General features: G+C 45.7%; 1 protein-coding gene across 13 annotated transcripts in view; it reads left to right on the top strand.

Moving 5' to 3' along the window:
- The window catches only part of PTPRT (protein tyrosine phosphatase, receptor type T), a 1,163,284-nt gene that overhangs the window by 1,089,889 nt on the left and 49,663 nt on the right, over positions 1-23,732 (top strand). For all 13 annotated transcript variants that reach the window (XM_021078123.1, XM_021078122.1, XM_021078115.1 and 10 more), the window contains one exon: positions 16,564-16,640. In XM_021078123.1, coding sequence (XP_020933782.1) covers positions 16,564-16,640 — 77 coding nt within the window. The remainder of the gene's footprint in view (positions 1-16,563; positions 16,641-23,732) is intronic.

Below are 23,732 nucleotides of genomic sequence, written 5' to 3'. Positions count from 1 at the left end.
TTAAAAGACTAAAGATAGAGTAGTTGGGGAAAGGTACATAAAAACCACACAGTACCTGGCACTGATACTTGTAGCCATAGCGTTAGTCTCTCAGGGTCACTGATGAGTAGTGTGGATACACCATTCCACCTTATTTTCAGTAAGATCCACAAAATACCCATGTGGAAACATGGACTAAGTCAGGTTGGGGCAGGAAAGTGTAACCATGTCCATTTTGGAAATATCACCAGGGCAGCTTATTGGGAGGGTGGATTCGATTGGGACAGGCTGGAGGCAGAGGGACCAGTGAGGAGGCTACTGCAATGGTCCTAGCAAAGGATGATGAAGCCTGAACAAAGGCAGTGATAGTACTTGGTTGTGACTGTGTGTGATAGTCAGTTCTGGGAGGAGAAGGAAAGAGAGACTGCCATGGAACTGCATACCACACACAGGTGACTCATTGCCAAACGCTGGTGGGCACAGCCTTCTAAGAAACATAGATACAGAGGACAGAGTTGCCTCCTACAAAATGCTGAGCACATATGCTGATTAGAACAGGTGTCTACAACAGCGTGTGTCTGCCACAGTGCAGCCAGCCTGGACCTTTTGACATCCCACCAGTTAGGTACATCTCACCAGTTAGAAAACATCTCTTGGTCTCTGTTTTCAGAGTAGCCCAGTTCAGACCAAAAAAAAAAAAAAAAAGTCTTGAATAACAAATTATTTCTAGCACAGCTCAGTGTTTTATTTTGTTTTCTTTAACCGTCTAGACATTGCCTAAGAAAATGCTCAGAGGAAGCAAGTGTAGGATACAGGCAGCTTGTAAAGGAAGAAAGAGGGAGAAGTTTTAGCTTAGCTGTTTCCTGTGCTGATTTAGAAATAGACTCTGAATGGGAGAACTAATCAGAAAACATTTATAATTTGTCTCTTGGAAGAGAGTAAGGCAGACAGTGAGATTTCTTGCAAATGAAGTGTGGCCAAGAGATGGTCCAGCAATCAGGAAATGTGTGTTAAGACCTATGACGCATGAGCCTCCTCTGAGCCAGGCCCTGTGCAGCTGGGTCCTGGATGCTTCGTCTCTGCCCCCAGGGAGTTCATTTTCTGGGCACAGGTTCTGCTTGCTCTGACCACCCTCTCTGCTCAAGCACCACACATGGCTTAAAATATCTGTTCCCCCAGCAGATGGGGAGTTCATATAGGGTCCAATAAATTATAGGCTCACTCTAAGCCTTGGTCCTCTCTCTGTAAAATGGGTATAGTGATGAAATATTAAAATAGAAAGTAATAATAGAAGAGAATGATGGGGGTGTTTTTGTTGTGGTTCAGTGGGTTAAGAACATAACATAGTGTCTGTGAGGATTCAAGTTCTATCCCTGGCCTTGCTCGGTGGGTTAAGGAGCCTGTGTTGCCACAAGTTGCTGCAGAGATTGCAGATGTGGCTCAGATCCCACCCAGCTGCGGCTGTGCTATAGGCCAGCAGCTGCAGCTCCAATTCAGCCCCTCGCCTGGAAACTTCCATGTGCTGTAGGTGCGGCTATAAAAAGAAAAAAGAAATAATGGGGAAAAAATGACTCAAGCACAGTAAGGGACCTTGCCTCTCTGAGAGACATGGGTGCCCAGGTTGGGCCACGTATTGGTCCAAAGCCTCAGGGGCTGAGGATGGGAAGCCAAGCTTTGTGTCTTTAGGTGCCTCCCACTACTCACCCTCTGCACTCAGCACCCTTGCTCGAGCCATCATCAGATCTCACCTGGCCTCTTCCTGGTTGTTCCACATCTATGTTGGCCCCAAAATTTATACCTCTCTGATCTTTAATGGAAGCCAGAGGAGCCTTCCCCAAATATGGATTGAAACATGTCATCATCCTACAGAAAACCCTTCAAAGGGCTCCCTTCACTGTTGAGCCCTTCTTATCCAAAGGCCCCCGCCTCTCTCCAGTCTCATTTCCCGTTGTGTCATCCCCATCATAGTCTCCACACGTAAGCCCCTCTGGCTCTCACTCAGTACCTTGGACTTTCCACACTCTTCCACGGCACAGGGCCTTTGCACATTTTCTTCTATCAATGTATCCATCCCTGCTCTCTTTGCTCTGTCAAGTTCTCCTTGTTCTCGAGATCTTAGCTCAGGTACCACTTCCTTGGGGAATTTGTCTGACTGTTATAATTTGATCAAAACCCCATCAGCCACTCTGAGAGGATGAGGCTTGTTTTCTTCTTAGTTCGCATCTCTATTGCGATTTGAAAGGCGTGCAGATGACTTTCTGTTGGCTGCCTGATCTCTCACTAGATTAGACGGCCTGTGACAGCAGGACCAGGGATCTCTTGCACTTCTGTTTCCCCCAACCTGGCATATGGCTGGTGTTTGGTCAACAGGACTGAATATTGAAATGCACAGAGTCTCTGAAAGAACCCTAAGGGCTTGAACCATGAGTCTCTCCCTTCTGGCTTCCCCCCAAAGTAGAGAACACCCAGAAAGGATAGATGGAGGAACTTTGGATTAAGATGACACTAGGAACAATGATATTCCAGTAAGGAAGAAGATACTGAGTCTGAATGAAGAAGGTGGAGAGATGGGACATGGGAGAGAGAAAAAGAACAGTCTTACCTCCTCCGAGAGCCACGTCTGAGAAAACAGGATTCCAGACTGCAGGTAGAGCCGAAGAGACTTAGACTCCATCAGAGGGGGCAGAAGATGCTGTCAGTGTCCCCCCAGCACCCCATAGTCCTACCACCTCCTTGTATAGTAACACCTGCTGGCATCCAGGGCTGGGACTAAGGTGAGACAGGCAAGGCACCCAGCATGAGGCATTCAAGGGGCTGCTCACTCTTAGTTTTGACCCTGGACCTGCCTGATCCTGCGAGTGAGTGTGTACCCTGGCTCCTCACAGGTTTCCCCCGATTCCTGCCCTGTCTGCATCTGTTTACCTGGGGTCTTTCTCCAAAGCTGGAGCAGGATGGTCCAGGTACAAGGCTGTCTCTCCCTGGACCATGAAATAGCTCAGTTCCTCATTCCTGCCCCCACGGGGTTGTGTGTTCTACACTGTTTTCCAGGGTTCCCACAGGGAGTGGAGTGCAGCTGCCCACAGGAGTAATGGACCTGGAAACACCCTTTTTGGGCCACCTTCTCTTGGCTGTCTCACTCACTTCCCTCTTTTCCTCCTGGTGTCCCCTTCTTATACAAAGAGTTTGCACTAAAACCCTCATCTTACAGCTACTTCTGGGGAGATCCAAACAGGCAGAGAAAATATGGACACCTAATGATATCACTTTGATGGGTTTAAAGAAACCTGAATCTGGAGTTCCCACTGTGGCACAGCAGGTTAAGAATCTGACTGCAGCAGCTCAGGTCACTGCAGAGGCATGGGTTCGATCCCTGGCCTGGTTAAGTGGGTTAAAGGATTCAGCATTGCTGTAGCTGTGGCATAGGTTGCAACTGCATCTCAGATTCAATCCCTGCCCCGGGAACTTCTATATGCTGTGGGACGGTCATTAAAAAAAGAAAGAAAGAAAAAAACCTGAATCTCCTTTCTAATGTAAGGGTCAGTGATTCTGCAACACGCTGTGGCTGGACTGGGTCTGCACTCAGTCCTGAGAGGAGACAAAGCCAAGAAAACCAGTTCATCCAAAAGCAGTACAAGACATAAAGGAGAACCAAGAAAGAAAGAAAAAAAAAAAAGGTCCTGGAATTGAAATGAGAAAAGGAAAAGAGAAACAGCCCCGAGGATTGGAAAGTGTTCCTGCCCTTGTATGTGTCCCTCCCCGAGGCAAAGTCTGCCCTGGCTTGATAAATAGAAATATTCTTGGCACAAGAAGGAAACCGGGTGTGATTAGCATCTTAAGGGACCCCAAGCACTGGGAAGCTAGAGAGGAGGACAAAGGCCCAGGCCAGGGAGGACACAGAAGATGAAAGGGGAAGAGAAGGAGGGAGGGCACTGCCTACAAATGAAACAATGAAAGAGAAACCTTGGCTAAATAAGCCCTTTCTTCCAAATGATTCTGTTTAGCATTTAGTAATAGAGACAGTGAGGTTTCCAGGGAGTAGAAAAGAAAGGAAGTGAAAAGGAAGGAAATGAATGGGAGAAACAGAACAAAGAGTTCTTTACTTTTAAGTAGCTCTGGGGCATAGACCAGACAAGGGAAAATTTCAAGAATACCAAAGCATGCTCCCTGTGGAAGTCAGAGAGGATGCTTCCTGGACAGCAGGACGGAAATGAGACCAAGTAGAGGAAGTGATCTCAGGGGCTGCAAATTTTAGCAAATGATGCTCCCCTTCTGGGATCTGTCAGGGTCCCAGCAGGAAACAGATGGGACCTTCAACTAGGGTTATCTGAGGATAATTTAATCAAGTGATTTTATTTTTAAATAAACATGTGAGCTAGGTATAGGACTGCAGGGAATAGTGTGGTGCCCTGGGAATAAGTGCCATATCAAGACTACAGAGGATTCTGTAAGAAGAGGTACCCAGAGCCCAAAGAAAGACAACCTGGCTGGAGGTGTGACCTTTACTGGCATTGCCAGTAGGGTGGCCCTCAAAAGGAAGCTGAAGGCATAAGCATCTTGAAGGCAGTCTCCCCACTTCAGCCAATCTTCTGCCTCCATTGGCTAAACCCAGCCAGAGCCAAAGATCAAGGGAATCTGTAGACAGAGTCCAGTGGTTTTCAAAGTGTGGTCCCTGGAGCAGCAGCAACAGCATCATCTGAGAACATGTTAGAGATACTCATTTTTGGTCCCACCACAGACCAACCAAATCAGACATTCCAGGGGTGGCACCTAGCAATCTCTGTTCTAAAAAGCCAACCAGATGCAAGGTGACACCAACACACATTCAAGTTTACAAACTGCTGGAGTTCCCGTCGTGGCTCAGCAGTTAACGAACCCAACTAGGATTCATGAGGATGCGGGTTCGATCCCTGGCCAGCTCAGTGGGTTGCAGATACAGCGTTGCTGCGAGCTGTGGTGTAGGTCACAGAAGAGACTCAGATCCCGAGTTGCTGGTGACTGCAGTGTGGGCCAGCGGCTGCAGCTCCAATTGGACCCTTAGCCTGGAAACCTCCATATGCAGCAGGTGTGGACCTAAAAAGAAAAAAAAAAATGTTTATCAACCTCTGATCTTTTTTCCTCTCTCTCTCCCTTTCTTTCTTTTTTTTCTTTCTCTCTCTCTCTCTCTTTTTTTTTTTTTTTTTTTTTTTTTTTGTCTTTTTAGGGCTGCACCCACAGCATATGGAGATTCCCAGGCTAGGGGCTGAATCAGAGCTGTAGCTACTGGCCTTTACCACAGCCACAGCAATGTCAAATCCCAGCTACACCTGGGACCTACACCACAGCTCACGGCAACACCAGGTCCTTAACCCATTGAGCAAGGCCAGGGATCGACCCTGTATCCTCATGGATGCTAGTCAGATTTGTTTCCACTGAGCTATGATGGGAGCTCCTCTTTTTTCTTTTAACTAAAGTTGATTTACAATGTTATGTTGGTTTCAGATGTACAACATAGTGATTCAACATTTTTTAGATTATACTCCATTTAAAGTCATTACAAAATACTGGCTATATTCTCTGTGCTATACAATATGTCTTTGTATCTTACTTATTTTATTCATAGTAATTTGAACATCTTAATCCCCTACCTCTATCTCAGCCTTCCCCCATCCTTCTCCCCACAGGTAACCATTAGTTCGTTCTGTATATCTGTGAGTCTGCTTCTGTTTTGTTATAATCACTTGTTTTAGTTTATTTTTTAGATTACACAGATAAGTGATAACATAGGTATTTGCCTTTCTCTGTCTTTCCAGGTCCATCCTTGTTGTTGGAAATGACAAAATTTCCTTCTCTTTATGGCTGAGTAATATTCCATTGCATATATAACACATCTTTTTTCTTACCCATTCATCTCTTGATGGACACGTAGATTGTTTTCACATCTTGACTATTGTAAATAATAGAGATATGAACACTGGAGTGTATAGATCTTTTCAAATTAGTGTTTTTGTTTTCTTTTGATATATATCCAAGAATAGAATTGCTGGATCATATGGTAGTTCTATTTTTAGTTTTGTGAGGAACCTCTATACTATTTTCCATAGTGGCTATAACAATTTACATTTCTGCCAGCACTATACAAGGATTCCCTTTTCTTCACAGCCTTACCAGCATTTGTTTTGTGTGGTTTTTGGATGATAGCCTTTCTGACAGGTGCAAGGTGATAGCTCATGATGGTTTTGATTTGCATTTCCCTAATGATTAGGGATGTTGAATATAAAAACCTCTGATCCATAGAAATCAGCCCCAGATTAGAGAGGCAGGTGCAGAAGGCTGGAGGAAAGGTCTAAAGGGCCAACAAGAAATCCAAGACATTTTTTGAGTCTTCTTACTCCCTAGTCTAAGACAAGCCACTGGTTCAGGTGGACTGGAGTACTGGGCCTGGTTTCCAGACGACAAGATGCTAAGTCTCAATTCTGCCCTTGACATCATACATGACCTTCAACTAGGTCATTTTCTCTCTCTAACCTCAGCTTCTCATCTTTTAATGCAAAAAAAAAAATCCAAATAATATGAATGAATATTGAATCTGAATCTGGTTGTGTAGACTTATAAACCTAGATGAGGCTAAGTCTAGCCTCTTTGGGTTCATGGGAAAGGAGCAATGGTCCAGAGATATGGAACCCCTGTTCATGGTACACAGAGAGTCAGTAGGGCAGTTGGGACCAGAACCCCAGGCTCTTGCTACCCAGATGCCCCAAGCCCCCTACCGAGGAGTCCCTCTGTATCTAGAGACACCCATGCTCTTAGGGGAGAATCCACTGGGGTTCTAACCTCAGAGCAGATGGCAGACTGGGATGGGCTGTTTGCACTTCCAGGAAGGAACACAGGTTTAACCCAAACTCAGAGGCTTCTTCTCACAGCTCTTTCTCTGCCGATTTCTGGGGAGACAGAGCTGGATATCAAAATGGGGGCCTTGTTCGGTGCACACCAACCCCTCTTCTCCTTTTCTGTTTCTGAGGTTGGCTCTTGCCTGGGTCTTACAGACGCATTCTGGTGCAGAAATCCTCAGTGCTCTCATTCATCAGAGGGCTCATTCTGGCCACTGGCACCCTCTCTGCCTGCTTGCAGGGCAGGCCAGGACTGTCGGGATAGTCAGTGTGTCCAGGGGCAGCCCTCAGTTGGTGACTGATGGGGGTGGGGGGGTATAAGTTCCCCCAATCCCTCCCTGCTGAGGGGGAATGACATGGAGGTGCGTATTCACATTCTCTTCCAGAATTTCCTAACGGAGTTAAGCAAGCCCCACATGCCTCCAGGGATAACCTGCTCGATGGCACACTCCTTACTGGCTTCCTTCCTCCCTCCCTCTCACTTATCTCCCTTCTGGCGTTTCCCGGGATCCTCTCCCAAATCAAATCCTTGCACTCCAACCCTTGTCTCAGACTCTCCTTCTGAAAGAATCCAAATGGGGAACCTTCCTCCCTTTCTTCAGGAATCTCCCTTCATGGGGTATGGGCTGGACAGCCTGCTTAGAATGAATCCATAGAATCATGAGATGGGCCACTGTCCCTCTAACTTGGTGCTCGAGCCTCTGTGTTGAAGTTCTCTCTATGGTCCCAAAGCTTTTATCTATTGAAGCAGCTCCTTCCAGGGCCCTGCAGAAGGAAGCAGCCCAACCTCTGCCAACAGCAAACCGGCAGAATAAGGAAGCAGGTGCACAGAGTGCTGGGCTGTTTCCCTGTCATACCCCACCCACCCTCTCTCTTGATCATGGTAATTCAATCAAGCCTGAATGCACAGACCTTTAGCTTCAATAGGGTACCCGGGCAGTCTCGGCAGAATTACCTGCCTCCTCCCTCTCTGCTGGCACAAGATGATGGCATTAACATTTCCAATACTTCTAGGAAATGATTTTTTCAGCTCTACAATTCATTGTAATGAGTCAAATCTCTTTTCTCTAAAAAAATTACACCTTTCTTTACCTTCCTCACTGCCTAGAAGACAGGAAGAAAGCACATCCTGTATCCAAATGAGCGTCTCTCCCCAGCCCCACCTCTGTGAAGCGATCATCTTTCTAGGTGGAGATGACTTGTAAAGACTGATTTATTGGCTTCCCTTTGATGATGGAGGAAGAGATAAGGAGCAGTGGTTTGTTTTGAGAGATAGAACTGTGTAAGGGGGGAAGCCAAGCCCTCTCTTCTGGCCAGGGACCGGTGGGGAGACCCAATGAGACAGGACAGTGACATGGAAGGGGTGTGGAGGCATTGGGTATTGGGGTTCCAGGAGAGGTAGGGACCCCACCACTCTATAAGGAAGCTCTCAACCTTACACCTTCTCATGGGTGGTTAAACTTCTCAGACCCTTGATTTTCCCATCCATAAAAGGGGTTCCTGTGAGAATCAAATGGAATAGCATCCATAAACCTTCTAGAATAGTGCCCAGAACATCTTACACACTCCACAAAGATAAATTTCTGTACCTAACACCCAACACAGGTGGGTCTCTAGTCTCATAGCCCAATTTCAATAATATCTTTTGGTCTTTCCCAAGGCAAAGTGAAGTGACTAGCCAGGTTATCTCTACGTTAAATAACTGAACACTGATCTGCACGTTCAAGCCTGAGTGTATCAATATCTCCTGAAGGCTTGTTAAAGTGCAGATTGCTGAGCCCCATCCAGAGTTTCTGATTCAGCAGATCTGGGCAGGGACTCAAGTATGGGTATTTCTACCAAGTTCCCAGATGTTGCTGATACTCTTGGCCAAGGGACTATATTTTGAAAACCACTGGTCTAGTATAATGATAAACCCAAGTTTACGTTCTCATATTGACTTTTTATGATACCCAAGGTGCTCTCCTATCTTACCACTTTTAAGCCTTGCAACAAGTTTGCAAAGGTAGTTAGGACTTGAATGTTCTCATAAACTGAGCTTGGGTCAGGTGAGTCAGTGTTGCCCCAGGTGACAGAGGTAGTGACAGACCTCAGGTCTGCCTTCAGAGTCTACCTAACCTCTTTTTTAATTTTTTTAGAGTTATAGATATTTCTTTTTTATTTATATATTTTTAATGATTTTTGTTTTTTCAATTATAATTGGTTTACAGTGTCCTGTAAATTTCTGCTGTACAGCAAAGTGACCCAGTCACACACACACACACACACACACACACACACACATATACACATTCTTATTCTCACATTATCCTCCATCATGTTCCATCATAAGTCACTAGATATAGTTCCCTACCTGCCTAACCTCTTACCTCTCTCCTGCTGAAGGCAATATTGGGCTGCCAGTCTTTAGACAAGGCAGGCTGGGTCTGCAGGTGGGGTGAAGGGGCAGCCATAGGGAGAGGAAAAATTTAAGCACAGGATCCAGGCACACTATGCCAGCCTTGAGTAGAGGTAAGAGTCTTGGGTCCCAGGCCAGTTACCTAAAGTTAGCTGTGTGGCTATAAGCAGGGGATCCTACCTCTTTCTGATTCTCAGGCTTTCAGACACAAATATGAATCCACATCTCATAATTATTTAACCCTCGCTCTGTGCCATACACTGTAGAGGAATTCAGTAAATAGGGTGACCTTCCTTAAACAGGGTGAGGCGATCAGGCAGGCATGGAAATACAGCTGCTTTAAGAGCTGAAGACAAGAACAGGGAGCTATCAGAACCTGGAGGGATTGTAGGAGGCTTGCTGAGAATGAGATGTGGTCCACCTTACAGGGTTGAGGGTCTTCTTTCACAAGTGCAAAGGCCCTGTGGTCAGAGCAGACATCATGAGTTTGTTTGAGAAACATGAAAAAAAGGCACGTTGTCAAAGTGTATAGAAGGATGTGAGGCTGAACTGGGAAGTAGGTCCCAAACTATCAGATCGGGCAAGGCGTTGTGGGGTCTGGTCAGATCCGTGGTGTCCTGGAGTTGATTCATACCAGCTTGCAAGAGCTGATGGTTAATTTTTCAGGAATTTTGTGAGATAGCTGATGCCATGTCGGTATCTCAAAATCAGTCATGGAAGGGGTTTTTATATCACAGGATCAGCAGATGTTACAGATTGGGGCCATTTTTTTTTCCTCCAGAGATCTGTTTGTTACACTTTTACAGCATACCACTGGGCTTTGTCCTAAAACTACAAGAAACAGATTGATTCCCCTAGAGTTGTGTTTGGGGTGGGGGGCTCTTTGGACCTTTGCAGTTATGTCTCCCTTCTACCAGCCGCCCCTGGTTCTCTCCTCCCCCTAAGCCAGTGTTTGCCCATCTCCCACCTCAGCTGAGAGCCACGTGGAGCCAGGCTCCCCCACCTTCCTCTTACCTCGCCACTGAGCATCTGCTTTTCCTCTATGTGATGCCTCTCCTCGTGTTGAATATCAAACCAGGCAGACCAGATTAGCTATTTCTCAAGCTTGCAAAATGTAGATGGAGCATAATGAACGTCCTGGGCTGCTTGTAAATTACTTTGTATAAGCTCCTTTACATCGCCCGCTGCCCCATCTTTCTCTGTGTGCATGTGGATAAACACAATTTTTTATCCTTCTAATTATATAAAGTTAGGAGAAGAAGGGGACACAGAATAATATTAGCATCTCCCAGAAGGAATAAATAAACCATGAGGGCACTGCTACTCCTTGCCATGCCTTTCTGGTAGACCTAGAGCTGCATTCTGCCCTTTAATGAATACACAAAATAGCTTGTTGCCTCCTCGGAATGATGGATTTACATTTTGTACAGAAGGGCAAGCCGGAAGCACTAAGTGTCTAACCATCTCTGCCATCAGTTCACTGCCTGCCTCACATCTAGCCCAGAAACACCATTTATTAAGTACCTGCTGCATACCAGATACTCTCCTCACACTTTTTTTTGATTTTATTTTTTTTAATTTATTGGAGTATAGTTGACTTGCAGTGTTGTATTGGTTTCAGGTGTATAGCAAAGTGAGTCAGTCGTATGTGTAAATATATCCATTATTTCCCCCCATATAAGTTATTACAAGCTATTGAGTAGCTTTTCCTGTGCTATGCAGTAGGTTCCTGTTAATAATCCATTTTATATAGTAGTGTGTATGTGTTATTCCCACCCTCCCAGCTCCTCCCTTCCCACAATGGTTTGACCTGTGGTAACCATAAGATTGCTTTTGAAATCTGTGAGCTTGTTTCTGCTTTGCAAATAAGTCCTTTTGTATCATTTTTATTAGATTCCAAATATAAGTGATATCACATGATATTTGTCTTTGTCTAACTTCACTTAGTATGATAATCTCTAGGTCCATCCATGTTGCTGCAAATGGCATTATTTCATTTTTTTAATGGCTGAGTAATATTTCATTGCATATGTACCACACCTTCTTTATCCACTCTTCAGTCAATGGACACTTAGGTCACTTCTATGTCTTGGCTATTGTAAATAATACCGCAGTGAACATTGGGGTGCATGTATCTTTAGATAGATGCCCAGGAGTGGGATTGCCGGATCATATGGTAGTTCTATGTTTAGTTTTTTTTAAAGACCTTCCATACTATCTTCCCTAGTGGTTGCACCAATTTACATTCCCATCAACAGGTCTTCATACTTTTTTTTTTTCACAGATCAATCTTAGGTTCAAAAAAAAATGAGCAGAATGTCCAGTGTTCTCATGTACTCCCTACCTCCCACCTCCATACAGTTTCCCCTTTAAGGCATCTCACATCAGTGTGAGACTATTGATCCATTATTATTAGCTAAAGTCCATAGCTTATATTCAAGTCCATTATGTGTTGCACAGTTCTATAGGATTTGAAAAATATGACGAGTATCCACCATGGCAGTATTGTACGGACATTTCACTGCCCTAAAAGTCCCCAGTGCTTCCTTAATTCATCCATCCCCCCAGAGTCCCTGGAAACACTGGTCTTTTTACTGTCTCAGAGTTTTGCCTTTTCCAGAATGTCTTGGAGTTGGAATCGTATACTAGAAAACCTTTCAGACAGGCTTTTTTCACTTAGTGGTATGCATTTATGTTTCCTCCATGTCTTTTCTTGGCTTGAGAACTCATATCTTTATATGATTGAAGAATATTCCATTGTATGGACATACCACAACTTGTTTATCCATTCACCTATTGAAGGACATCTTGGTTTTTTCTAAGTTTTGGCACTTGTGGGTAAAGCTGCCATCAACATTCATGTGCAGGGATTTATGTGGATGTAAGTTTCAGTTCATTTGGGTATATACCAGAGACAACAGTTGCTGGATCGTATGATAAGAGTATGTTTATTTTTGGAAGAAGGGGCCAAACTGTCCTCCAAAGTAGCTGTACTGTTTTTCTTTCCTGTCAGCAATGAGTGAGAATTCTGGTTGCTCCACATCCTCCACAACCAGAATTTGTGTTGTCGGTGTTCTGGATTTGGGCCATTCTAGTAGGCATGGAGAGGTACCTTCTTGCTGTGTTAATGTGCACTTCCCTAATGACATATGATATTGAAGCTCTTTGCATATGCTTATTTGCCATCTGTCTATTTATTTTGGTGTTTATCTGTCCAAATCTTTTGCCACTTATTAAATTAGGTTGTTTTTTTTTCTTTTTTTTAATTTATACAATACATTATTTTTTTTTTCTACTGCACAGAACTCTTAAAACTCAATAATAAGAAAACAACCTAGACTTTTGCCTTTGGAATGGATTAGGTTGTTTTCTTATTATTGAGTTTTAAGAGTTCTTTGTATATTGTGGACACAAGTCCTTAATCATCGATGTCTTTTTCAAATATTTTCTCCCAGTCTGTGGCTTGTCTTTTCATTCTCTTAACATCCTCACATTTTTCATGCCCGTATTTTCTCATTTAATCCTCCCAGCATCCTATGAGCTATGTAGTATTGAGATCTATAGCATTTTGCTAAGGAAACCAAGGCTAAGAGAGATGAACTGACTTACTAAGTGATGGAGCCAAGACATGAACCCAGATTTGACTCATAGCTCCAGACCTCACATCACCAGGGTATCCCACTTGCCATAGGTTAACCCATGTGGGAATAAATCCTGATCATGTTATATTTAAGTACCCTTTCACAGTCTCAGAAAATAGTCTCTATGTGGATGCCCTGTAGAGCCCCAGCATGGAGACAGGCGTCTAAGTACCTGAATAGGACATAGAAAGCCCTCTGCCACCTAACCCCCACCTACTTCCTCTGCCTCTTCTCCCACTGCTAATCCTCTCCCATGCCATGTTCACAAGACAAGGAGCTGCAACTTGCCCAACATGTTTGCTTTTCCAGGACCTCCGCTGTCATTCTTGCCATTGTCTCTGATGGAAAGATCCTTCCTCATGGTCCACCAGTCAAACCTTACTTTCAGTTCCTCACTTCACAAAGCCTTCTATTCCCCCACTTTCTAGACCTTGAAATTCTACTCCTCTGTACAGTCTGTTTCCCCCACCACATTGACAAACTCCATAAATATCTGGAAAGGCTCTTCCACGAGCCTGTATATAGTAGGTGCTCGGTGAGTGTCTTCTTAATAAACGCGTGATGAAGTGATATTGGCAAACACCATCATCTGGTGGTTAGAGGCACTGCTCATCTTTAAGAATATTTAACTAAAAGAAATAAGTTTCTTTTTGTTCTCTTTTTAATCATGTTTGCTTTCAGATTTTAAATTTCATTTCATATGAAAGAAAATTCCCTTTCAACATTTTAAACCAAAATCTTGGTTTCCAGTGCTATAGACCTCAAGGGCAGATATAACTCAATAAATAAAGGAGATTTTTGAATCAATAAGTCATTAGAGGACCAACAAGTGAAAACACATTATGCATTTTCATTTATTTTTTGAGGTTTACAGTTTTGGGAATAGCTTAACTGTCTGAGCTGAGAGTCATGTGCTGGGCCCTATCTGAATCTCTGCTGGGTGCCTGTCCCCCAGGAAATCCCACTTCCTAGGGTTAGAATACTGCAGGGACCAGGGACGCAGACTCCAGGAGCAGTACCCGTGAGATGCTAGAAGTTTGGGGGCAGTGCACTGTGTGAACCAAGCAGGCATTCAGGGTCCAACAGTCCTGTGTTATGTTGTAAGCTTGCTTAACCTCTCTAAGCCCCAGTTTCTTCATCTGTGAAATAGGAAGAATAAAAACACACCATCATTGTGGTTTTAACATAATTATCTACAGAGCTATTTGGAGGAATAAATGATTGAGTGAGATAATGTTTGTAAAGCCTCCATCAACTCCATAGAAATTAGCTTCAAACTCCTTGCCTGCCTCACGCCCTATTTCCCCACCCACCCAAAAGGATGACTTGGACCTCCCACCTACTCCTTCTGGCTGTTTCCCTGGAAACTCTTCTCCATGATGACTAAGAAACATGCATCCGGTGTCTAGCATGGTGCCTGGCCCATGGCAGTGCTCAATTAATCATTTTTGTACTGATTAATTAGTTAATTAGTGGATGAACATGGGGTGGTGTCCTGTCCAGCCTTGGCCTGCTTGTCCATCCTAAGTCCCATCCCTTGTCTTCTCCTGCTCAACCTTCCATCATGGGGAACTGACCCTGCAGGTTGCATTTCTCAGCCCCTCTTGTTAGCTGGCTGCTGGCTGAGTTTGGCCAACGACACACACTGGTAGGAGGTTGGAAGGTGGGCGAAAGGAAGAAGCCAGGGTATTTCTCCCCTCTGTCCCCCTCCCAGGCACTTTCTTGAACAGAAAGTAAGTCTCCTTCCTTTTCTCCAGCTCCCCCCTGAGGGGCCCACTGTGGCTCCAGTGTCCACAGGTGGCCCCCTGGGCTCCAGTACCCTCACTTCCTCCCTCTGTCCCACCATCCCTAGGGAGGCAGTCTCCTTGCTGACGTTTATCTCTGCGTAACTTCTCCTCCTTTCTTTGACCTCTCAACACTTCCATCACCCAGGTAACCACTTCTCCTAATTCCCTCTGCTGCGTACCCTTGAAGTGCTTTCTGCTATCCTGCTTCAATACCCCCTGGGAATCAGGAGTGTCTGAGCTAAGAGAACCCCACTCTTCCAAGCCCCACCATCTACTGGCCAGTCAGTGCTTGGGAGCCTCATTTTCCTCATTTGTAGCAAAGATTAAGAGCACCCATCCTGCTTCTCTGCCACAGTCATTGTGATGGTCCAACAAGATAATCCATTCATATACTCATGAGTACCGGCCAGAGTACAGAGAATCGAAGAACAGGGAGCAAAACAGATAATGTCCCTGTTCTCGGTGGGGGCCTCCAGTTAGTGGTAGTAGATGTGCTTGGAAAATGCAAAGTTCTGGAAAAGTCTAATAGGATAAGTGAGCAGGATTTCCTTGATCCTCACAGACCCTAGGGGGGTGCCCAGAATTTTCCAGTCCTCTTGCCAGGGAACCCCAGGGTCCCCCTAGAGTAAGGTAGACTGACCAGGGGATGCAGTGACATGTGATGGGATGTGCGCAGTGATCAGGACAGCAAACTGAGCCCCTCCCCCTCCAGACTCAACCAGGGTGTGCTGTTTGCATGTCTATTAGCGCATCCATGCGCACTATATTAATTATAAAGTCTTAGCCTGATTCTTCTGTTTTACTAGGGTTTTTTTTAATTCTTTTTATTTGGTATTATTTGAAGTAAGTGTGCCATTGACTAAAGCCTGAAAATCTTGTTTATGCCTAGATTGTCTCTGAAGTGGTTATTTCTTGTAACACAATTTTTAGTTATTGATGACCTCTTTTATAATAATTTAGTCAGCTTCACTTGAATGATAGTATTGATAACAATATGTGGCCAACAGTCTGTTTGCAACAATACGCCAAGAGGCAAAAGGAAAACATTTGTGCGCTTTTTGAAAATAGGTAAATCTGCCAGTTTTAAACAAGCATGAAAATGGAGCATATTAATTCTGGTCTAATACTTCTCACTTCTGGAGTGTTTTTTTACATGGTCTTTTCCTGCATTGTCCTCTGAAGAAGGCATTTCCATCCCCATTTTAATGACAAAATCACTGCAATTTAAAGAAGTGGCTGACTCTTCTCAGTAGTTAATCATAAAACTAGAATCTGAAGGGGAGGTGGATAAAAACAGGAGCAGCATATATAGCCCCTTTTTTTCCCTTTTTTAGGGCTGCATCTGAGACATATGGAAGTTCCCAGACTAGGGGGTCAAATCTGAACTGCAGCTGGAGCCTATCAGCTACAGCAATGTGAGATCCGAGCTGCATCTGCAACCTATGTCTACAGGTTAGGGGTCAAATTGGAGCTGCAGCTGCAGGCTACAGCCACAGCCACAGCAATAGCAATGCCAGATCCAAAGTATCTGTGAGCTATACCACAGCTTGCAGCAATGCCAGACCCTTAACCCACTGAGTGAGGCCAGGGATCAAACCCACATCCTCACGGATGCTATGTCAGGTTCTTAACCCACTGAGCCACATCAGGAACTCCTACAGGTGCTTTTTAAGGCATAGTCATCTCCCTAAGCCTAAACTTCCTCATCTGTGACTGGGGATAAGAACTGACAGTGGTGCTCGGGGTTAAACAAGAGAGCATGTTTGTAAGTAGCGTGATGTCTGGCATGTGGTGATTGGTAAATAGCAGCTCCAAAGCAGGGCAGTGCTGAGCTGGCTCCTTACCCAAAGGCCTTATCACCCATCTACTTGTTCTCTGCTCTCTCTCTGCAGATGACCATTCTCGAGTGAGGCTGCTGGTGCTGGATGGAGACCCACACTCTGACTACATCAACGCCAACTACATTGATGTAAGGCTTTCCATGGGGCTGGGCAGCGAGTACAGCAGGTTCCAGACCTATGGCTGTGCCCCCAGTCTCTTCCCCAGAGACTGGCCCTCCTCGAACAGGGCCAGAGGGTCTGGATCCTCCCCATAACTAGTATAACCCACATTGATTATCCATCAAAAGCTGAATTCATTTTCAGGCCAGCTGGAGTAGCCTGCTCTGCAGACCCCCAGGACTGCCAGTCGTGTTCCTTCAGCCATGAATTCTTTTATGCGTGTGCCTGTTTGCCCATTCATTCATTCATTTGGAGCTACAGCCATTTATGTGACAAAAAATTTCAGAGTGCCTCTGTATATTGGATGCTATGGGAAGCATAAAGCTAGAAAAGCTGTGGTCTCTCCCTTCTAAAACCTTAGTGGGAGGATAAGCTATACACATCAATAATTCTAGGGCAAAATAGAAAGTGGTAGGTGTCATGAGTTCAGATAAAATACTGCAGGGATTCAGAGATTGTGGCTGGGGAGTCATTCTTCCATCAAGAATGCAAAGTATGATGTGAACCAAAGCTTCAAGTGCAAGTAGAATTTAAAATCAAAGAGGGAGAAGAGGGGCCTCTGGCCAAAGAAGAGCACAAGCAGAGATGTAGCAGAGGGTATGTAGCAGCTCAGCTTGAGAAGAGCAAAGACTATAATGGGAATAGTGGAAAGTAAGGTTGGAGACAGATCACTGATGTTTTTGATCAAACGTAGGAAGTCGGACCTTGTTTTGTAGGCAAAAGAAAGCTACTGAAAGGTTTTGATCAAGGGGGTGACTGGTTCAGAGCTGGGCTTTGGGGTGATTTATCTGTCACCAAGGGTGCAAGAGATCGGAGCAGAGAGAGTCTGGGATGAAGAGCCCCAATTAGGAAAGGAACTGCTTCCGCATTCTAGGGACCATGGAAGAAGGGACTAACTACAGCAGGAGCCAAGATGGGTACACATGGAAGCGAGAGAGTTTGCAAAAGGGAGCACGGCCACTGGGACTGGATAGACATCTTAGCATGACTGATGCAAGCCGTGCTTCCCAGGACCTCAGCTGGGAGCCCAAGAACCTTGACGAAAGGCTCAGAGATCCACTTGGTCCCTCTGACCCCCAAGTGTTCTTATAGACAAGCTACAAGGCACTGTGGCATGCGTGCGAATTCCCCATAATCTAGGCTAAGCTGATGATTCATTGATGCAACAAATATTTATTGAGCTTTGTGTTAGGCATTTACCTTTTTGCTCTCAGGTCTATGCCTTGTTCTTCCCCATTCCGCTTTGCATTGCTGTTTTGTGTGTGTGTGTGAGAGAGAGAGAGAGAGAGAGAGAGAGAGAGTGTGTGTATGTGTGTGTGTGTGTGTGTTGCAGGGAAGAGAGCAAGCTAACTCCTTTAAGGAAGGTGTGATGGGAGATTAGAAGGTGGAAAAAAAGGAGAAACCGTCGTATTTCTCTTCCTCCTTATTTCCTGGGATGGCAGCTCCATCAAACAGGTCCATCAGAGTTCCAGCCTTGACAAGGTGGCCCCAGCTCCTGGGCTCTAGCAGCTTCTCTGCCTCCCATTATCCACTGGTTCTAGAGTGATTGCAGCCTCCTCCTGGGGCTGATCTCTAGGTGGCCCCACTGTTCCCTGTTTTGCATCTCGGCTCCTTCATCACCTTTATAACCAACTCCCTGTACTGAATTCCCTCTGTCTGAAAGACCTGGAGAGGTTTCTAGTTTCCCACCTGCACCCTGGCTAACACAGGGCCTATGTGTGGTCAGAAGTGGGGCTGGAGCTTCACTGGGGGTCACGATAGACACAGTCTCTGTCACCAGGACCCCATTCAGGAAAGTTCATGAGGAGATGGCCAGTTCTGACTAGCCTGTCTCCAGTCTAGAAAAAGCACTCTGAGCATCACCCATCACACACCTTCAGCCTTTACCTCAAGCATTTCGTATTCATTTCACAGATACAACACAATGTGCCGGAAACTTTAAAAGGGGCTCAAGACTGGTAAGGGAGTCAGATAAGAAAAAAGTCCCATGGAGTTCCCGTCGTGGCGCAGTGGTTAACGAATCCGACTAGGAACCATGAGGTTGCGGGTTCGGTCCCTGCCCTTGCTCAGTGGGTTAAGGATCCGGCGTTGCCGTGAGCTGTAGTGTAGGTTGCAGACGCGGCTCAGATCCCACGTTGCTGTGGCTCTGGCATAGGCCAGTGGCTACAGCTCCAATTCGACCCCTAGCCTGGGGACCTCCATATGCCGTGGGAGCGGCCCAAAGAAATAGCAAAAAGACAAAAAAAAAAAAAAAAGAAAGAAAAAAGACCCTTGAAGAGCAGAGGCCACAGGAACATAAAGGAAAATCAAAGCCTTCAGGTGGGACTGGGGTGGTCGGTGAAGCCTTCCTGGAGGAGGTGACACAGTGAGTGCTGCCTTAGCCAATGACCGAAAGTCAACCAGGAAAGAAGGACCAATAGTAGCCTAAGAATGATCACCTCTAGCGAATTGACACTGCCTGAATTCATACCACAACTCACAAAGTAAATCCCATGACTACCCATTTCCGGGTGAGAAAATGGGGCCCTCAAGGTTATGAAACATCCCCAGGCTCACACTGCTAGGATGTGAGGAAGGTGGGAGCAGGAGTCTGAGTCAGCAGTGCCTCCCCCACCATGCCCTTTGGGCTTTCATAACCACAGGAAAGCAATTATAGCAGCTCATGGCTCTGAGTCACTCTTGGGTCCTATGGTGGGTGGTTTATGGAGACCTCCCAATAGCCCTCGGGGTAGGTAAACACCCCCATTTTTTTCATAGGGAAGCTGAGATGTAGAGAGATTGTACAGCTGGTCCACAGCCTTGCATCTGGTCAATGGCAGAACCAGGCTAGAAACCAGACCTGAAAGCCTCAGTCCAGGGCTCTTCCTCCTGCCCCTCCTCACCCACTCCCAGACACCGTCTTCACCCAGCATATGCTGAACCTGACTGAGTTGGTTCCTTCTATTTCTCCTTGACCTTGGCTATGGCTACATGGATGTGGCAGCCCTGAGGGCCATGCCCATGAGGGGTCTGCTGGGCCAAGCTGCCATGTCTGGCATTCAGTGCCTGAGTGCTACCTCCAGCCAAAGTCACTCTCCTAGATCCTAGATCCACCCACAATCCAAAGTTGAGTGAGGACCTGGCTGCAGTCAGAAGCACTTTGGTATTTTATGGGCGACAAATGAAATTGCTTTAAATGGAAGTAAGTCTCTGCAACATCAATACTAATAACACCACCCATTTCTATCGGGTTCTTATCATCGCAGTGCATTCTGCAAGCCTTCAAAGAAAGGAAACCTGGGATGGAAGTTAAGAGCCTTGCCCTAGATCACTTGGCTAGAAAGAATCCAGTTCTCTGCCCACCTGGGACACATTACAACCTTCTCCTTCTCTCTCTGAGTAGATCATGTGGCTATCTATCCAGCCTCTGCTAGATGCTGTTTTAATAAGTGATACCAGACTCTGTGCTGGATCGCAGGGATTAGAGTCAAGGGCTCATGAGACCAAAGTCATGAATTCAGTCCTTGTAGGGCCTGTCAAATCCAGGCCTTTTCTGCTTCTTAGCTGTGTGATCTTAGGTAAATTATTTACTTATTCTGGCATCTGTAAAATGGGATAACGCTCTCCCCCACCTCCGCAGAAATGTGGCAACTAATGTAAAATATCTACCTGTCAGGATCCCATTGTGAAACAGAGGCTCCCTCAAATGGAATTTAATAAGAGCAGGAACAGGATTAAGGGACACTAATGGGGTGGGGCAAAAAGATGGGGATGCAGTATCCCCAGGCCAGAACCAGCAGGGAGCTCCAGGCTTAGAGAGGGGGAGAGTAGCTGTAAGGAAGAGGCTGCCTAATAGGAGCTGTAGCCTTTGATGGAGAGTCAAGGTCAAGCCATGGTGACCTGGTAGGGAGAGACCTCAAAGATCATACACCCCAACCCCCCATGGCCTCTGAGCTCCTGCTTCTGCTCCCCATTGACCCAACCCAACTATCAGTCAGGGGGCATGGGAGCCCAGGGTGTACTCCGTGTGGGTCAGCCTCCCAGGGCTCAGAGCAGAGTATGGAATGGATTAGAGAGTAAACAGAGGGGTGGAGAAGACACCAGGCACAAGCACCTTCTAGAACAGCGTTACCAATGCCGGGTGGAGGGTTGGAATCACATCAGTCATGAACCCACTATATACCCTAGCAAAGTCAAAATTCTCGAGGTTGCAAAGGGGAGGGATTCCTGGCAAGACACACCCTAGCTAGGGCTCACCCCTTTGCCCTGGTTTCCACCCAGCCAAAGACCTCCTAGCCCTCCAAAGGGCTAACTGCCTATGTTGGAATCATTTATCCACAATTGGATCTTGATGATCCATTAAAACAACTCCATTTGGCTAATGAGCTGGATGGGCCAGCCCTGTGTGTGCCTCCGAGGCCATGGTTCTGGACCAGCCCACTGGCAGGTTTGTTTGCACACCCGAAAATGTATTGGCCACTTGAATCTGTTATAAATTACCAGTCTGGAAATAAATATCATATCTGGGTCCCCAGTAAGTTACAGATGCACGAGTGCAGAGTGAGATAAATGCATTTTAGATGCAAACCTCTTTCCCATTGCTCACAGACAGATGGAGGCAGGCCCAGTGCTGGTTTGCAGTCGATCTGCGTGCTGTGTAGGTGGGACTTAAATGAACTCAAAGTTCTTTTAAGGTTAGAAAGTTTTCCGTACAAGCTCTTGGCAAATCCCCAGAGGAGCCCCAATGGAGCAGTACATTTCCTTTTATCTCCATTGCTGAAGAGTCTCGTGGTTTGAATATTTTCTCTCTGGGGACTCTATGGGTTCCCGGAGGCCACAGAGGGTTTCTTTACTCATTTGCCGTGCATGGACAGGCACGCAGCATGCATGCATTTGTCACATCAAGGCTGATGACCCAGGCAGACTTCTCCATGCTGGGGACACAGCCATGAGCAAACCTGGGACAGCCCTGCCCCATTGGAGCTCTCCTTCAACCAGGAAAACAGACCAAACGTATGTAAATAAACAGAGGCTCTTTCATGGTAAGTGCCTGAAGAAGAGCAAAGTGGAGAAGGTACCATAAAGGATGCCAGGGTGGGTCAGGGAAGGACCCTCTGCAGAGGTGACTGATGTCCTAGCAGAAGCCTGGTGGAAGGGGAGAGCACACCAATGGGTTACCTGGGGACAGACACAGCAGGCACAGGGGAGGGCCAATGCTAAGGCCTCTAGAGGGAAATATGGTGGCTGCTTCCAAAGAAGAGCAGGACAGCCAGGGAGCCATGGGGATGGTGGTTGGAAAACTGCGAATATGGCTTAAGAAATGAAATGGGAATAACAGAGATGGGAAGATGCCCAAACTGGGCTTAAAATGCCAATCCAACTGCGGTGACCTCAGAGAACACCCCTCTGGCCTCTGTCAGCTCCCATGGGAGCTCCCCAGAGCCCCATATCTTCCCCTTGGTGGCCCTTGTCCCAGTTTGTTGATGTTTACAAGCTGCTCAGAATCCGAACCCACATCCATCTGCTCCACTTTTGTATCCCTGGTGCCTTATACAGAGTACCAGATGCTCTGTTAGTAGCTGTGGATTGAATATTGAAGGATCGGATGAGCAAAAGAAATAAAATAGTGAGCCCAAGTCATTTACATATTTATATTTTTATTAAAGTATAGTTGATTTACAATATTGTGCCAATTTCTGCTGTGTAGCAGAGTGACCCTGTTATATATATATATAAAAACAAAAAAAAAAAAAAAATATATATACATACATTCCCTTTCTTATATTGTTTTCCATCATGATCTATCCCAAGAGACTGAATAGAGTTCCCTTTGCTGTACAGTAGGACTTCCTGGCTTATCCATTCTAAATGTAATAGTTTACATCTACCAACCCCAAACTCCAAGTCCATCCCATGCCATACCTCCTGCCCCTTGGCAACCACAAGCCTGTTCTCCTTGTCTGTGAGTCTATTTCTGTTTTGTTGATAATAAACCCAAGTCATCTCATCCCACAATTGCAATGGGAATTTCTTGCTCAAAATTCTCATCCCATTCACTTTGAAGTACATTAGAATCTTCCAAACCTCATGCATTTTTGTCTTTGACCTTTTGTCTTCCAAGCAGGGCATTAAGGGAGTGCCCCACTCTCACCTCAAAGACATAGTCGTGCATGTGTGTCATAGACCAGCCTCTGCTGAAAACTGCACTCAGCTCTGGGTGGCCCGTCCCCTGGCCCAGAAAGAGAAAGTTCAAAAAAAAGAAACAACAACAAAAAAAAATAGCTTACTGAGGCACATATTATAAGGGTGTTAATGGGGCATCTACCAAGCCCTGCAGGACTGCTCAGGAGGAGGCAGGGCTCATTTGAAGTGCAGCATAAAACTAGAACATAGGATGCTTGGGGCTGTGGAAGAAGCCAGAGAGGGACAACTAGAAATGAAACTGGAGATGAGACGGAGGCAGGTGATTAGTCCCAAGCCAGGGCATTTGGACACTATTGTACAGGCAGTGGGGAGCCACAGCAGGCTTTAAAGTGGGCATAATAAACAACATAATCAGATAGACTGGGAAGTTCACTGGCAGGAGGCAGATGGGCTCTGGGACCAGACTGGAGGCAGGGAGGCCAGCATGAGGCTAGAGCCTTGGTCAAGGCCAGGGAGGACTAGGGCTGTAAAAAGCAATGATGATGGGGATGACAGAAGAGAATGGACTTGAGAAACTGCATCTTTCCACCCATTAGGGTACTATTTTCCATTCCCAAACCTATGCAGGAAAACTCCTAGAGTCACTTCTTGTGAGCCTGGGAAGCTCTGTCCATCTTGATTTGGAGGAATGGAGAGCTCTTTGTGCTTTTCATCTTCCTACTTACCTGTCCTGGCTCAGAGGAGGGTTCAATTACTGCATTTCTAGGGAGAGCAGAAGAGCAAAGGGGAGGGAAAGGCTTACCATCTCAGGGTCTCTCCTGTGACCAACCCACACTTTAAATCATGTTAGGCACTCAGTAAATGCTTTCCAGATACATAAAATAATAATAATAATAATAATAATAGCAAAGACGTTTATGTTAAATCCTAGGATAGGG

Source organism: Sus scrofa, chromosome 17, assembly GCF_000003025.6.
Source record: "Sus scrofa isolate TJ Tabasco breed Duroc chromosome 17, Sscrofa11.1, whole genome shotgun sequence".
Classification (NCBI taxonomy): domain Eukaryota; kingdom Metazoa; phylum Chordata; class Mammalia; order Artiodactyla; family Suidae; genus Sus; species Sus scrofa.
The sequence above is the reverse complement of the archived record's forward strand: the minus strand, read 5'-3'. Positions and strand labels throughout refer to the sequence as shown.